Here is a 15,923-nt window from a genome sequence, read left to right as displayed (position 1 = left end):
GTGGCTCACTCCTGTCAGCCTAGCTACTCAGGAGGCTGAGATCTGAGGTTCGTGGTTTGGAGCCAGCCTGGGCAGGAAAGTCTATGAGACTCTTATCTCCATTAAACTACTCAGACAAAGCAAAAAGTGATGCTATGCCTCAAGGTATGGTACCAGCCTTGAGCACAAAGAAGCTCAGGGACAATGCTCAGACCCTGAGTTCAAACCCCAGGACCAGGCAGAAGTAATATTAATAATAATAATATAATTTTCAGTATATTATTCTTTTTGTTGTTGTTGTTGGTCGTGGGGCTTGAACTCTGGGCCTGGGTGCTGTCCCTCAGCTCTTCAGCTCAAGGCTAGTGCTCTACCACTTGAGCCTAGTGCCACTTCCAATTTTCTGAGTGGTTTATTGGAGATAAAAAGTCTCACAGACTTTCCTGCCAGGACTGGCTTTGAACTGTGATCCTCAGATCTCAGCCTTCTGAGTAGCTAATTACAGGTGTGAGCTACCAGCACTCAGCTCAGTATATTCTTGCCCAAGGTTTTTTTAAACACTAATTATGAAGTCATATTTTGTAGATGTTTTCCTGATGCTGTGCTTTCTCCTCTTTATCCTCTGACAAGAAGCAGAAAGAATAAAAGTAGTAGAGATTTGACATGTCATCATCTCCTTACTACCCACAAGCCCTCTAACAGTAGTAAGATAATGAATCCCGCCTTAGGATGAGAATACTAATGCTCAGAGCGTTTAAGTGGTTGTTTAAATTGGTAGCCTTGAGTCAAAGGCAGAGGTGGAGCCCACTGTCTCTGATTTTTGTGATCTTTCTGTTGCAACCTCAACTATACTATTTGAAGATAATCTTTGAACATTAAAATGCCTGCCTGTTACATAATTTGAAGAAAAGAAACTTACCCTCAAAGCTGAAAATTGTAACACATATGCAGACAGTGGTTGTTTTATATATAATGTTTCATGCTTTTAATTTCTTATATTATTTAATCCATATAAATCCTAATATATGGGAACACAATTATTCCTCTTCTATAGGAATAATTAAGAAACTGATATTTAGAGAGGATAGTTAATTTATTCATTGTCATAAAGCTACTAAGTGTGTGATGTGATTATTCTCTATCCATCTTCCCTATCTCCCTCTTCTTGAAATAGGCTTCATTATTCTATTTTCAAATATGCAAATTAAGCATATGCAAATTCCTTTACTATGACTCTTAATCTCTGTGCTTTATAGCCCTGTGTAGATAAGCTTTCCACAGACCAGACAAGAGATTCTATATTTGATGGTTCTTCTAATGAGGATTTCCTAACTTATCAGATTTGACAAGTATAATGGAATATGTAATTGTTCTAGAATAAATATTCTTGTTGTTCAGCAGATCTTATGTAGGAGTATGACATTATTTATGTCTAAAGTTTGTTGCAGGGAGGGGGAATGACAAATTTTTTTTACAGGTTATAGTAACCTGGGGTTTTTATGATCAAAGTGCACTTGAGTCAGCAGGAGTATGAAAACATATTCTTTGAATCCAGGTTCCAGGCAACTGAATCAGGAGGTAGAAAAAGTAGGTTATTTTATATCCCTTCCTTCTCTGCCAGGAACACTAATGCTAGTAAATTAGATGCTATCTCTTAATGTCAAATGCCTAGTCCAGTATATAGAACATGATAGGGATTCAATAAAATTGCCAACATTTCCTTCTCTCTGTCTCTCTCTCTGTCTCTCTATCTGTCTGAGACTCTCTCCATCTTCCACTTGACCATTATCAGCCAAGTCCTTAAATGATTAATAGAAGTTGAGAGTGCTTGTTTGAATACCTCAGTGGCTACTGCAGGTTGGAAGAGAAAACTAGCCAATTGTAAGATCTTGATCTCACATTTCTCTCCCTGAGAGGAAGGAACACAGATAGACAGTTAATTGGGCATCAATCAGAATTTATGTGCCAATAGGAAACTTTGAAGTAGTGTTTTGGAGTTTAAAAGTTAGGAAACTTTTGTTTTGGTTGGTCGTGGGGCTTGAAGTTTGGGCCTAGGCACTGTTCCTGTGCTCTTCATTTCAAGGCTAGTATTCTACCACTTGAGTCACAGCACCACTTCCAGTTTTCTGGTGGTTAATTGAAAATAAGAGTCTTACAGACTTTCCTGCCTGGACTGGCTTTGAACTGTGATCCTCAGATCTCAGCCTCCTGAGTAGCTAGGATTACAGGTGTGAGTCACCAGCGCCTGGCACATGTTTATTTTTGTCAAAAGTAGTATTGAGATTTGAGCTCTGGGCCTTTTCACACTTGCTAAGCAGGCACTCTCACTTGAGCTATGTCCCCTGGCCCTAACTTTTTTTTTTTTTAGTTGGTTGTGGGGCTTGAACTCTGGGCCTGGGTGCTGTGCCTGAGCTCTTCAGCTCAAGGCTAGCACTCTACCACTTGAGCCACAGTGCCACTTCCAGTTTTCTAATGGTTAGTTGGAGGTTAGAGTCTCATGGCCTTTCCTGGGCTGGCTTTAAACTGCGATGCTCAGATCTCAGCCTCCTGAGTTATTAGGATTACAGGGGTGAGCTACAGGCACCCGGCCTGGCCCTAACTTTTACTTCTTCAAAATTTACCAAAGCCAGATATATGGCTGGCATGTTTGAACACAGTAAATGGCTGAGAAAGATTATGGTAGACCACATAAATAGTGAAAGATACATATGGCTAGGAAGACAGAATAATGCAATATGAGTATGATTGCCTACATCCTGCTCCAATAGCTAGGCTCTAAACATAGAGAACAAGTCTGTTTGTATGTTGATAAATTCATTATGTACTACCTTATGCATTCACTTTTCTTTAGTTCCTTGAGCCTTCTCATCCATTTTGTGTTTTCCATCTTGAATATAGCGTTTAAGTGTAGTTACTAAATTGGTACAGATTAGATTTCTTCTGTAAAAGGCATGAAATAATAAACTTTAGTTTTCATATCTATTTACAAAGATGAACTTCAAATATACAACTTGGTGGTAATAGTTTACTACCTGTACCTAGTATCATTTGACAAGTGTCTTTTTATGCAGTATGCCATTAGCTTACACCTGTAATTGTAGCTATTCAGGAGGCTGATATCTGAGGATCTGGGTTCAAAAATAACCCAGGCAGGAAAAGTCTATGAGACTCTTACCTCCAATGAATCACATAAAGCCCAACATAGAACTATGACTCAACCTTGAGCAAAAAGAGCCCCAGGACAGAGCACAGGCACCAAGTTCAAGCCCCAGTAGTGACACAAAGAAAAAAAGTAGGGCTGGGAAGGTGGCTCAGTGGTAGAGTGCTTGCCTTGCATGCCTGAGGCCCTGGGTTCAATTCCTCAGCACCACATAAGCAGAAAAAAAAGCCAGAAGTGGCGCTGTGGCTCAAGTGGTAGAGTGCTAGCCTTGAGCTGAAGAGCTGAGGGACAGCGCCCAGGCCCAGAGATCAGGCCCATGACTGGACCCCCCCCCCCAAAAAAAAAGAAAAAAAGAAAAAAAGTGTATTTTAGGTTAAGAGTACGTTGGGTTTCTCCCCACATTTTTATTAGCAATTAGTTACACAAAGACGTTTGATTTTAACATGTCCGTATATGCATACAGTGTACTCTGCCTGATCAACACCCCCGCCTTTGGTCACTCTCACTTATTTCCCTTTACCCCCTGACAAGTGTCTTTACAAACTTAGATATTTATTAGTCACATGCTCCCTAAATGTGGCATGTGTTCATCCAACAAGCCAATAATCTATTTTGGTGGAAAGAGATGGAATAGCTTCATCTAATCCTTATTTATAATAATAGTGCCTAATGAAAATGTTTATTCAAAAATCACATCTGCTTCATATTCATTGTGCAAGGAAAATGCAGCTGATAAGATCCATATACTGATAGTGACTTCTTTCCGGGATCCTTCTTGCCATCTCTTCAATTGAGCACGGTCCCATCTCCCTCCTGCTGGAATGTCACCAAGCATAGTGAGACCAGCAAGGCGTGTGGAGAGGAAAGCTCAAACCCAGGCAGAGTCAGCCATAACCATAGCCACCTTGTTATTCCCACTCAATTTCAAAATGTTTCTCTGTGATCCTTATTGCTATCATTTGAGGCCACTTATCTCCATGCCATATGTCAAAACTATCCATTAATGTCCAAATGCCAGGCTTGTTGCAGAGTCCAAAGCTTATACTGATAAGGCTGCCACCAAGTAAATCCAGTTCTTCTATACCAGACATATTACATTCTGGCTCTGAGAGGCCACTACTGTTATAACACCTTATCCAACAGAGAGCATAAGGAAGCTAGGCCTAAATAGCTTTTCTGTTGTCTTTTGTGTTGATGCTAGGGCTTGAATTAACGGCCTTGCACTCTCACTGGGCTCTCTTGCTCACAGCTGGCACTCTATAATTTCAGCCACATCTCCAGTCCAGCCTTTTACTGGTTAATTGGAGATGGAATCTGGAGGACTTTTCTGCTTAGGATGGCTTCAACCTGTAATCTTCCAGGTCTCGGCCTCCTGGGCTAGGATTACACACATGAGCCACTCATACCTGGCTTAATAGCTTTTCTTTCTATGCTACTTTTCTCCACCTTTCCAGCTATACTCTCATACTCTGTGCACCCTGCCAGAAAACTGGAATTTTTCAGTCTATGACCATATTCATGATGGAGCTAAGCTGTCATACAATCATACTGGTGAATGGCTGCCAGTCATGATGCTTTTATTTCATGGTAGTGCTATAACTGTGACATAATTGTTACAATTCAGTGGTATCTTATAAACAGCCCTGGGCTATCACTAACTAAATGTTTAATGCTATAGATGCATTTTCTCCATTAAGATTACTCTAGCTGGACATCTGTAATCCAAACTATACAGGATTTTGAAATCAGAAAATTACAGTTTGAAGCCATGCTTGTCAGTAAAGGCTACAAGATTTTATCTCTAAAACAGCCAGCAAAAATCCAGGATAGAGGCATGACCCAAGTAGTCAAGTGCCAGCCAAGCAAATGCAAGGCCCTGGTTCAAATTCTACTACTGCCAAAAAAGATTGTTCTAGAACTAGAGATAAGGATATGTAGCTCAGTGGTTGAGCTTTGGCTTTGCATGATTGTCCTCACTACATTTTCTTCTAGACTAATCTTTGAAATGTTTTTACATACAGAGTATATGATATTTGTTAGCTTTCAATATGACTTATTGTACTACATTTCACTTTTAGATCATATGTAGTATTAAGGCTTCATCATTTGCTTTTTATTTTAAGTAAGTTTTTTATTGTGAAAATACTGTACAGAGGGGTTACAATTACACGAGCAAGGTAATGAGTACATTTCTTATCAAGCATTGTAGCCCCCTCCTTTGTTTCCCCCTACAATCCCTTTCCTACCATCTCCACAACTACATTCACCGCCCTCCTCCTCCCCTCCCCCCCAAACTGTAAAGTTCGTTTTTCGACATAGCATCTTGTTTATCTCATTGTTGCAATGGGTCCACCTGTATCCCTATTTAAACAATTTGTTTTTTCCCTTCCGCTCCCCAAATTATACCAACATCAAATACAGTGAAAATGGGTTATACTGTGGGGGAGGGAGATACAAAGCAACAAAAAATCATGTGGTACCTTATAAATACACGAGAAACAATAGCAAGAAAGAAAAAACCACTTGTGTCCTTATCTTGGAGTTCATTTTGCTTAATGTCACCTTATCTGACCTTTTCTGCTTGTCTCAGATATATACTAGTTGTTGCAATAACATTATTATACTTATCATTTTTTTCTTCTATCTATAGGTATGGAACAGGATGTTTCTTGTTATGTAACACAGGCCATAAGGTTGGTTTTTTTTTTCATCTAAATTAGAAGATTGAAAGTCTTTAACATCATATAATGCTTGTAAATAATTTTCCATTAAGTGATTTTTCAGTCTTAAGATTTTAATCTTTACTATCACTTAATTTGGAGCTCAATAAAAGTGGTGAAAATTCTGAAGTTCCATTGATTACAAAAAGACCCATTTTATGTCCGAATTTTATGTGCACTTTTAGCATTGGTGGAGACTCTAGACTATGGTCTTTTTAGATTCTTAATGAAAATGTAAGTTAGAACAAGGAGTACTTTTTTGCATAGCTCAAGTTTGTAATACTAACAATTTTGACTGAGATTTATTTTAAAAGATTATTAGTGTTTAATTGATTGAATTGTTTTGTGCATGTTAAGTTTTAAATAGTAAAAAGCTCTCTTTTAATTTTCTCCACACTGAAATCATTTTTGTTTCCTACAGTGTGTATTTTCTGAGCACGGCCTTCTGACCACTGTGGCTTACAAACTTGGCAGGGACAAACCAGTTTATTATGCATTGGAAGTAAGTTCTTTTGGATGAATGATTGTCATATCGTTCAAACATTCAAAGTTAATGAAAATTACAGTGTTTTCTAACAATCTTTTCTGATAAATCTTACTATGTAAAACAAAAAAAAAAATCCATTTTTCTTCGTCACTGATAAGAATGGAAAATACCTAGAACTGAGCTAAGGGGGTCAGGATTCCCAGGAGACCTTGATTGTAATGTCTTCTCAGCTACTATGCCAATGAATGTGTCGCCTTAGGAATATTAACTAACTCTACAATCTAAAGTTTTCCATCCCTAAAGTTTAATGAATGGATTGGCTTTTTCTCTTATATTTCTTCAACCAAAATGCCCCAGTGTTACAAAGAGAACAAAAAGGGCACAGTAAGGCTAAGCAACTTTTCTTCAGTCATCTCCCCAATAAAATCAATTTTATGTAACATTTTAATGTGGGAATGAAAGCAATGGCCTCATTAATCACTGGAGTCATTGTTTCAAACTTGTTTGTAAAACTGTGGTGGGAGTATGTCAGCCTAAGTCTATCAGATATGGTAAGTGGGTATGACATTTGAAATGTTCATATAAAAAGTCCAAATAAGCAGTATTCTAGTAAAATCAGATAAATTTCTTTTTTTAAATAAGTTTTAGGAGAGACTTATTTAATATAACAGGATAAAGTAGAGAAAGAAAAAAAGATATATTTCTTGCTCCCCATTTAAGAAATGCAAATTAGACTCTTTAGATACATTTTACTATTATTATTATTACTACTACTACTACTACTAATGTAGTTGTACAAAGAAGTTTCAGTTCCATAAGTCAGGTTATAGGTACAATGCATCTTGATCAATGTCACCTCTTCCAATATTCTCTCCCATTTCCCCCCTCCTATTCCTCCTACCTTCAAATTACCATTCAAATTTACATAATGTAAATGAATATAATGGCTTAATTTGCTCATCCTACCAGATACATTTCTTTTTATTTTTGGAGGAGAAAAAAGAAAAGCCTTGTTTCTACCAGATATATTTCTTTTTCTTTTCTATTTCTTTCCTTTTTTCCAGTCCTGGGGCTTTGAACTCAGGGCCTGGGTACTGTCCCTGAGCTTCTTTTGCTCAAGGCTAGCACTCTACCACTTGAGCCATAGCACCACTTCAAACTTTTTCTGTTTATATGGAACTGAGGAATCAAACCCAGGGCTTCATGCATGCTAGCAAGCACTCTACCACTAAGCCACATTCCCAGCTCTTCTACCAGATATATTTCTCATGAGTATTTCTATACAATCAATTTTGAAATGACTACTTTTGATGAGCAAGTATACAATTGATCTGAAACTTACTGAGTGAGGCAAATTTCCTAGTGTGCCAGATAATTATGACAAAATTTAGATTTCTAGTTTTAGTTGTTTGTCCTAGAGAATAAAGAATATTAATTTTAGGGTTTTTTTTTTCTTTCTGTTTTTCTACTCCCACTCCCTGAACACTACTCACCTCCAGGTCCTATTTATTTGGAAAAAAAAATTGTGAAATACTTGATTTATGCACTAAAGCTATCTTAACATTTCTCAGAAACCAACATCTTATATACCTTATGTACTCTTTTTCCCCTCTACAGATCCTGTTTAACTCACCACTATAGCACTAGGCCCATCGAATAGGCACTTCATGTTACCAGTAATAGTAGTCGTTGTGGTAGTTACAGTAGCACAAAAAAGGCTGGGCAAGTCTCTCAGGAATATAGCAACTCTGTCTACTGCTGTAGCAGTACAGTAGTAGTAGTAATAGTAGTAAGAAGCTCTCTTTTTTTCCTCATGGAAGACACTGCTTTAGACCTGGAAAAAGCCCCAGGAAGAGGAACAGAGGTCACCTGATCTTCTCTTTTTGTTTTTGGTCAGCTGTGGGGCTTGAACTCTGGGCCTGGGTGCTATCCTTCAGCTCTTCAGCTCAAGGCTAGTGCTCTACCACTTGAGCCACAGCGCCACTTCTGGTTTTCTGGTGGTTTATTGAGATAAGAGTCTCACGGACTTTCCTGCCTGGGCTGGCTTTGAACTGTGATCCTAAGATCTCAGCCTCCTGCAGTAGCTAGGATTACAGGCGTGAGCCACCAGCACTCAGCTTGATCTTCACTTTTTACCTAATATGAAAACTTTATCTTCTCTCCTTTACTGATAGCCGTCCATCTTCTGTTTGAAGACAGACTCCAAACTTCTGGTACTGCTTGTTTGTTGTTGTTGTTGAAGACAGTGTCTTAATATATTGCACAGGCTAGCCTTGAACTTGACATGGAGACTAGGCTGGCCTTGAACTCATGATCTTCTTGCTTCAGCTTCTCAAGGGCTGGGATTGTAGGCATGCATCACCATGCTTGCTAATATGTTTTCTTAATTCCCATTTATTGAACTCAGCTAATATTTGTATATATGTGTGTGTGGTCCTGGATATGAAGCTCAGGGCTTTGCACAGGATAAGCAAGTACTGTACCACTTGAGCTACACCTCTAGCTCTGCAAAGTGTTTCTTAATAACACACGAGCAATGGATTCAGTATTCAAACATTAAGAGGAAACCATTTGTTTGTCTGGGGCTTCCTCTTCTATGACAAACTGCCCTAGTGCACTAATCTTGTTCACATGCTTTCTAGATGCTTGGTAGTTCTGAGTTTCTTTGTTAAATGCATTCAATACATCCATGTCTTCTGAAACAGAATATGATATTTTCTAAATAGGTTAATTTGTACTCAGTCATGTGATTTGTCCTCCTCTTAACATAAGCACTGCTTGTGCTACTCCAGCCTGTGGGTTCATTAATTTAGTCTAATTTACCCCTTCATACTATTGGCCCCAGAAGCATATGCTAAAATATCTTGCCTTCTTGCCCATGAATCCTTGTCAGGTCAAGTTTGCTCTGATGTGTATCTTGGTACAAGAGTTTGTTAATGTAATTCATATTTTTGTTTCTTCCTGTTCAATTTCAAGATAATGATTTAATCTAGCTCATTCTCCTTCTGATTTGAGAGTAGAATGGTAGAATACTATTTTTTTTTTCAATTCGGTGGATTTCTTTCTTTTGAAATCTTTTTAGTTCCTTGCTCTGTTATGCTTCCCAGTGCATCTCATTTGGTGATTTAATAAACGTATACTTACTGATTTCAATTTATATCATCATTGTAGATTCGTAAGATTTTTTGAGGGGCCCTTAGATGCTATGACAACAAAAGTGTACTTAATTACATTTCTTCTCTCAAGCATCAAAGTCTTGATGCTAAGGCTACCCCTTCCTACTATTTCCTTACTTTAAAATCTGCATGTCTTTTCCTCCAGCTTTTGAATCTACTGTTGTTTCACTGCTTCTCACATATGTCTTATTGCTCACTTAGTGGGCTCAGCATACACCACATTAACATGTTAATAGTAGTAGGTAGGATTTTTTTCTTTGCATGTGTGGGTTTTTTTTTTTATTGTAATTAACGAACATCAGAAGATATTTTAAGGGGCCGGGAATGTGGCTTAGTGGCTGAGTGCTTGCCTAGCATACATGAAACCCTGGGTTCGAGTCCTCAGTACCACATAGACAGAAAAAGCTGTAAATAGTGTTGTGGCTCAAGTGGTAGAATGCTAGCCTTGAGCAAAAAGAAGTTAAGGGACAGTGCCCAGGCACTGAGTTCAATCCCCAGGATTGGCAAAAAAAAAAATTATATTAAAAAAAGATTTTAAGGAAGTGATGCTGTGGCTCAAGTAGTATAGTGCTCGCCTTGAGCTGAAGAGCTGAGGGACAGTGCCCAAGCCCAGAGTTCAAGCCTCATAACTGACAAAAAATAAAGATTTTAAGAAATTTAAACCAAGTCAGAAAGGACGGTAGGGAAGAGTGCTACATTGATAAAACTTTCTTTTTAGTAAATGCATACTAATTCCCTCTGTAAAGTAAGTACTTACAAAGCATATATTTAATCATCATACCTTTAATTTGAAAGATTGTTGTTCATCTTGGAAGTCTCATGTATATATTTTACCATGTAGTCTCTTTAAATTCTGAAACTAACTTCCTATCTTTAGTCTTTCTATTCTTTTTCATTCTCCTTCTGGTTTGAGAGTAACATGGTGTAATACTAACTTTTCAATTTGGTGGATTTCTGTCTTTTGTGTAGTTAAGTTTTATGCTTTTGTTGTGCCAGTCCTGGGGCTTAAACTCAGGGCCAGGGCCTAGGAGGTGTTCCTGAGCTTTTGTACTTAAGGCTAGCACTCTATTACTTGAGCCACTGTTCCACTCCTGACTTTTTCTTTTTTTTTAATTAATTTATTTTTTGTGTGAACATACTGTACATAGGGGTTATAGTTACATGGGCAAGATAATGAGTACATTACTTATCAAGTATTGCAGCCTCCTCCTTTGTTTACCCTTACTCCTGACTTTTTCTGAGTAGTTTATTGGAGATAAGTCTCATAGACTTTCCTGCCTCAGGTGGCTTTGAACTGTGATCACTGGATTGCAGCTTCCTGAGTAGCAGGATTACAGACGAGAGCCACCAGTACCTGGCTATATTTTATGCTTGCTAGACCATCTCTGTACCACTTGAACCATGCCCACAGCCTAACTTGATAGTTTACTAATAATGTTTAATTTTTTTTTTTTTATATATAAGAAATCTTTATTGAGCACCAACTGTGTACTAGCCACTGTTCTGGATATTAGAAATCCAAGTGGGAACAAAACAAATTTAAAAAACAAAAGTCTCTGCCCTCTTTTTTTCTCCAGTGAAGACACAGGAAATAAATGAAGTAAACTGGTAAAATACAATTATTGCTACATAGTGGTCCATACTCCTAAAAAAGTTGATTGTCTTATAGTCATGGTGACATGTTTCCACCAGAATTATTTTTAAACCTGCTTAATCCATCAATGACAGTTCTATAATCTTGGCGTGAAATAAACCTAAAGCTAAGTTTTAAACTTGATGAATGACCCTTTGCTTCAATGAACATGACTCGTGCCTTGTGCATTCTTACTACTTTGGCCACACTCCTCACCCTTTTTGCTTTAGTTATTTATTCAGAGAATGTCTTATATGTTTGTTCAGCTGGGCTGAACTCTGATCTTCCCGTTGATATCGCCCATGTATCTGGGATGACAAGTGCTTTCCATGCCCAGGTTTACTATTTAAGATGACTTCTCTGTCTCGTTTCCTGAGCTGGCCTTGAAGCACTGATCTCCCAATCCCCATCTTCACAGGAGTTAGGATTACAGATGTAAGCCATCATGCTCTGCTAGCATGTTTTATTTCCAATCTCCCCACCATAAGCAGTTCACTTTACCCGTAACAATTCTACCAGCAGTCATGATATTTTGTATGAAGTTTTTGTTTCTACTTTATTTTCCTTCAACATATAATAGTAGTAGTTTTTTTTTTTGCCAGTCCTGGGGCTTGAACTCAGGGCCTGGGCACTGTCCCTGAGCTTCATTTGCTCAAAGCTAGCACTCTTAGCACTTGACCCACAGTGACACTTCTGGCTTTTTCTGTGTATGTGGTACTGAGGAATCAAACCCAGGGCGTCATGCATGCAAGGCAAGCACTCTACCTCTAGGCCACATTCCCAGCCCCTAATAGTAGTAATTGTTTTGCAGTCAACAGTAAATCATATTTATTGATGTCTTGTATCATTCTCTTTCCTAGATTCAGTATAGTTTCTTCTTCTTTCTTTAGTGTAGGAGTGTATTGGGGATTGGGTCTCATGGCCTCATACTTGCTAGATTAGTGTAATACCACTTAGCTGGACTCATGCTTCCAGCCCTCATTTCGTTTTTAAGTTTGCTTTTGAAAATCAGTATGTAGCCTAGGCTAGACTCAGACTTCTGATCTTTCTTGCCTCAGTCTCCCACGTGCTAGGATTGCAGATGTGTACCACCACTCCTAGTCTCAGTATTATTTCCTTGGTCCCATGTGTTTTATAGTCCCACTCACATTGTTTTCTTGTTGAGAGCCATCTTTTTAAAACTCCTTTAGTTTTTACATAAAATAATAAACTTAATCATTTTAGGGGTTTTTTGGGGGGTGTCCAGTTGTGGGGCCTGAACTCTGGGCCTGGGCACTGTCCCTCAGCTCTTCAGCTCAAGGCTAGTGCTCTACCACTTGAGCCACAGCACCACTTCTAGCTTTTTTCTTTTTGCTTATGTGGTGCTGAGGAATCGAACCCAGGGCCTCATGCATGCAAGGCAAGCACTCTACCACTGAGCCACCTTCCCAGCCCCAGGTTTTTTTTTTTAAATTTGCCATCACAGTTGGAATGAAATCCTACATCACTCTAGCTATTTTTTGCCAGTCCTGGGGCTTGAACTCAGGCACTGGACACTGTCCCTAAGCTTCTTTTTGCTTAACACTCTACCATTTGAGCCACAGTGCCACTTCCGACTTTTTCTGTTTATATGGTACTGAGGAACTGAACCCAGGGCTTCATGCATGCTAGGCAAGCACTCTACCACTAAGCCACATTCCCAGCCCCTGCTATTTTATGAGACAAGGTCTTGTCATTACAGCACAGAAACTTGCTGTGTTTTCTAGGCAGGTCTCCAATTCTTAATTTTCTTAGCTCTGTTTACCAAGTGCTGGAATCACAGATGTGCACTCCTATGTCTAGCCCCTTTCTGACCATTTTTATGCAAATGACATGTTTGCTATCAGTCTAAATGTAATTCCTTTGTAGGTGATCTGATATAAGTAGGATCTTTTAACATTATCTCTATCACTGATGCTCTTTCACTTTCCTATGATGTGTCTGGGTTTGGATTTATTTTTGTTTATCCTGTTAGGTACTTGGATCCAAGTTTGTCTACAGATCTGGAAAATTCTCAGCAATTATCTCTTCAGTATTGCTCCTCTACCATTCCTTCCACCCTCTTCTGGAATTGCTATCGGATGAATATTGGAACATTTGAGCCCATCCTCATGTCTTTTAACTGCTCTTTTTAACTTGTTTTGATCTCTTTGTTTCTCTGTGCTGCATTCCTGGTGAGTTTTTTTAGTGTCTACCTTCCATTTCCAAATTCTTTCTTTAAAATAAACAAAAACACATTGCCTTGTTTGTGCTCTGAACTATAGGACACACATCAGAGACTGCATTAAACATCACTGTGCCACTACCTTGTGCCCAAGGCAGGAACTAGAACACTACCAACACTGAAAAACCTCTCAATTTTGCCCCCCATCAGTCTCCTCTGGCTCCCCTGACTAATTATCCCTCTTCTTTTTTATTTATAGTTCCAGCATTTATCATCATAACAGTTTATGTATTTAAAACCCAAAAGATAATGAGAGGGGAGCACAGAGAAAAAAAACACATGTGTTGTATGTATAGCTGAGTCATGTCTTTTCTTGTGTTTTTGTGCTGGTCCTGGAACTTGAACTCAGGACTTCATGCTCTCACTTGAAGGCTGGTATTCTACCACTTGAGCCACACCTTCATTTCTAGCTTTTTACTGGTTAATTAAAGAGAAGAGTGTCCTGAACTTTTCTGCCCTTCCTGGCTTTAAACTGTGGTCCTCAGATCTCAACCTTCTGAATAGCTAGGATTACATCTGTGATGCATAAGCACCTGACATTTGTCTTCTTGGATTAACTTCTTTTTTTCACCCAGTATTATGTTAATGAGATTTGTCCATGTTGTTACCTAGATCTGTTTCTTCATTTATTCTCATTACCACAGTTTAGTGTTTATTCAACTGTTGATGATATTGAGTTGTTTTTGGCATTTGGCTATAATGAAAATTGCTGCTGTGGACATTTTGTATATGTCTTCTGATATGCATGTGTATACCTTTATGTAGGAGTAAAATTTCTAGGCTATGGTTTGTGTGCATCTTCACTTTCCCTAGATTGTGCAAACATAGTTTTTTTTTTTTGCCAGTCCTGGGGCTTGAACTCAGGGTCTGTACTGTCCCTGAGCTTCTTTTGCTTAAGGCTAACAGTCTACCACTTGAGACACAGCACCACTTCTAGCTTTTTCTGTTTAGGTAGTACTGAGGAATCAAAACCAGGGCTTCATGCATGCTAGGCAAGCACTTTACCACTAAGCCACACTCCCAGCTCTGTGTAAATAATTTTTTCATAGTAAATGTAGACATCTTTATCCAATGACAGCATGTGGGAACACTAATTACTCACCTGTATCTAGAATAGAGTTTATCACACCTATTATGCTATTGTTTCCCAGTACTAGAGCTTGAAGACAAGGCCTCATACTTTCTCAACTTTTTTACTCAAAGCTGGTACCTTACCTCCTGAACCACACCTGCAGCCTGGCTTTTTGCTGGTTTATTGGAGATGGACTCTCAGACATTTCTGCCTGATCTGGCTTTGAACTACGACCTTGTGAGATTCAGCCTCTTGAGTAACTAGGATTATAGGTGTGAGCCACTGGCACCCAGCGCCACCCATTATTATTATTATTATTATTATTATTATTATTATTATTATTATTATTATTACTGGTGCCTGTCCTGGGTCTTGAACTCTGGGCCTGAATACTGCCCCTGAGCTTTTTTGCTCAAGGCAAGGGCTCTACCACTTGGACCACAGCTCCATTTCTGGCTTTTTAAAATTATATGTAAGACTCCCTTAGACTTTCCCACCTGACTGGCTTTGAACTGAGATCCTCAGATCTCAGCCTCTTGAGTAGCTAGGATTATAGGTACAAGCCACCATGGCCCAACTATTTTATTTTATTTAAGATTTTCATTGAAAGGATTTTATTGGTTTATTTTTCACATCCACATAATTTTTTATATTTCTCTTCTTTTGATTCATGTCTGTTCTGCAGTAGGGTCTTGCTATATAGCCAGACTGTTCTCAAGCTTGAGATCTTCCTACTTCAACCTCCTGAGTGCTAGGATGATAGGTAAATACCCTCAACACTTGGCTATTTTTGTTTATAATTTAGTGGAAGCTATGCTTCTGACTATCTCCTTGAATAAAGTCTGTCAGGCTGAAATGAATTCTATTTCATGTGTTAAGTTTTATTGACTGGTTTCTCACTGTAGATTTGATCATATATTTTGAAATGTTCACTTCTAGCTTTAGCTTCCCTCTGTTAAGCCATAGTAACAAGTAGGACAATTGTTTTTCCACATCCCTATATAAGTGGGAGAGCGCCACCTAGCCCCTAACTTCAAGTATTGAGCCTATTTCTATTCTCTTTTTTGGGGGGTGGGTTGTGGGGCTTGAACTCAGGGCCTGGGCCATGTCCCTCTGCTCTTTTGCTCAAGGCTGGTGTTCTACCACCTTGAGCCTCAGCTCTATTTCTGTTTTTTTTTTTTCTGGTAGTTAATTGGAGATAAGAGTCTCACACACTTTCCTGTCCAGGTTGGCTTTGAAGCAAGATCCTCAGATCTCAGCTTCCTGAGCAGCTAGGATTACAGGAGTGAGCCACCAGCACCTGATTTTCCCTATCTTTTATTAAAAATGCGTTTCCTTATTACAGTTTCATTCATGTACATAATGTACTGTGATCATATTAACCCTCATTTCCTCTCCTCCCCTCCTTCCTCTGGCTAGTCTTTTTTCTTTCTTGCCAAGTAGTCCCCCCCCTTCTT

The 15,923-nt window shown here is 38.8% G+C and overlaps 1 protein-coding gene across 3 annotated transcripts in view; it reads left to right on the top strand.

The window, feature by feature from the left end:
* The window catches only part of Gk (glycerol kinase), an 86,069-nt gene that overhangs the window by 52,896 nt on the left and 17,250 nt on the right, over window positions 1–15,923 (top strand). For all 3 annotated transcript variants that reach the window (XM_042692419.1, XM_042692420.1, XM_042692418.1), the window contains 2 exons: window positions 5,787–5,829; window positions 6,278–6,358. In XM_042692419.1, coding sequence (XP_042548353.1) covers window positions 5,787–5,829; window positions 6,278–6,358 — 124 coding nt within the window. The remainder of the gene's footprint in view (window positions 1–5,786; window positions 5,830–6,277; window positions 6,359–15,923) is intronic.

This window comes from Dipodomys spectabilis, unplaced genomic scaffold (assembly GCF_019054845.1).
Source record: "Dipodomys spectabilis isolate Male_0828 unplaced genomic scaffold, ASM1905484v1 ptg000156l, whole genome shotgun sequence".
NCBI classification, from domain to species: Eukaryota; Metazoa; Chordata; class Mammalia; order Rodentia; family Heteromyidae; genus Dipodomys; species Dipodomys spectabilis.
The sequence above is the reverse complement of the archived record's forward strand: the minus strand, read 5'-3'. Positions and strand labels throughout refer to the sequence as shown.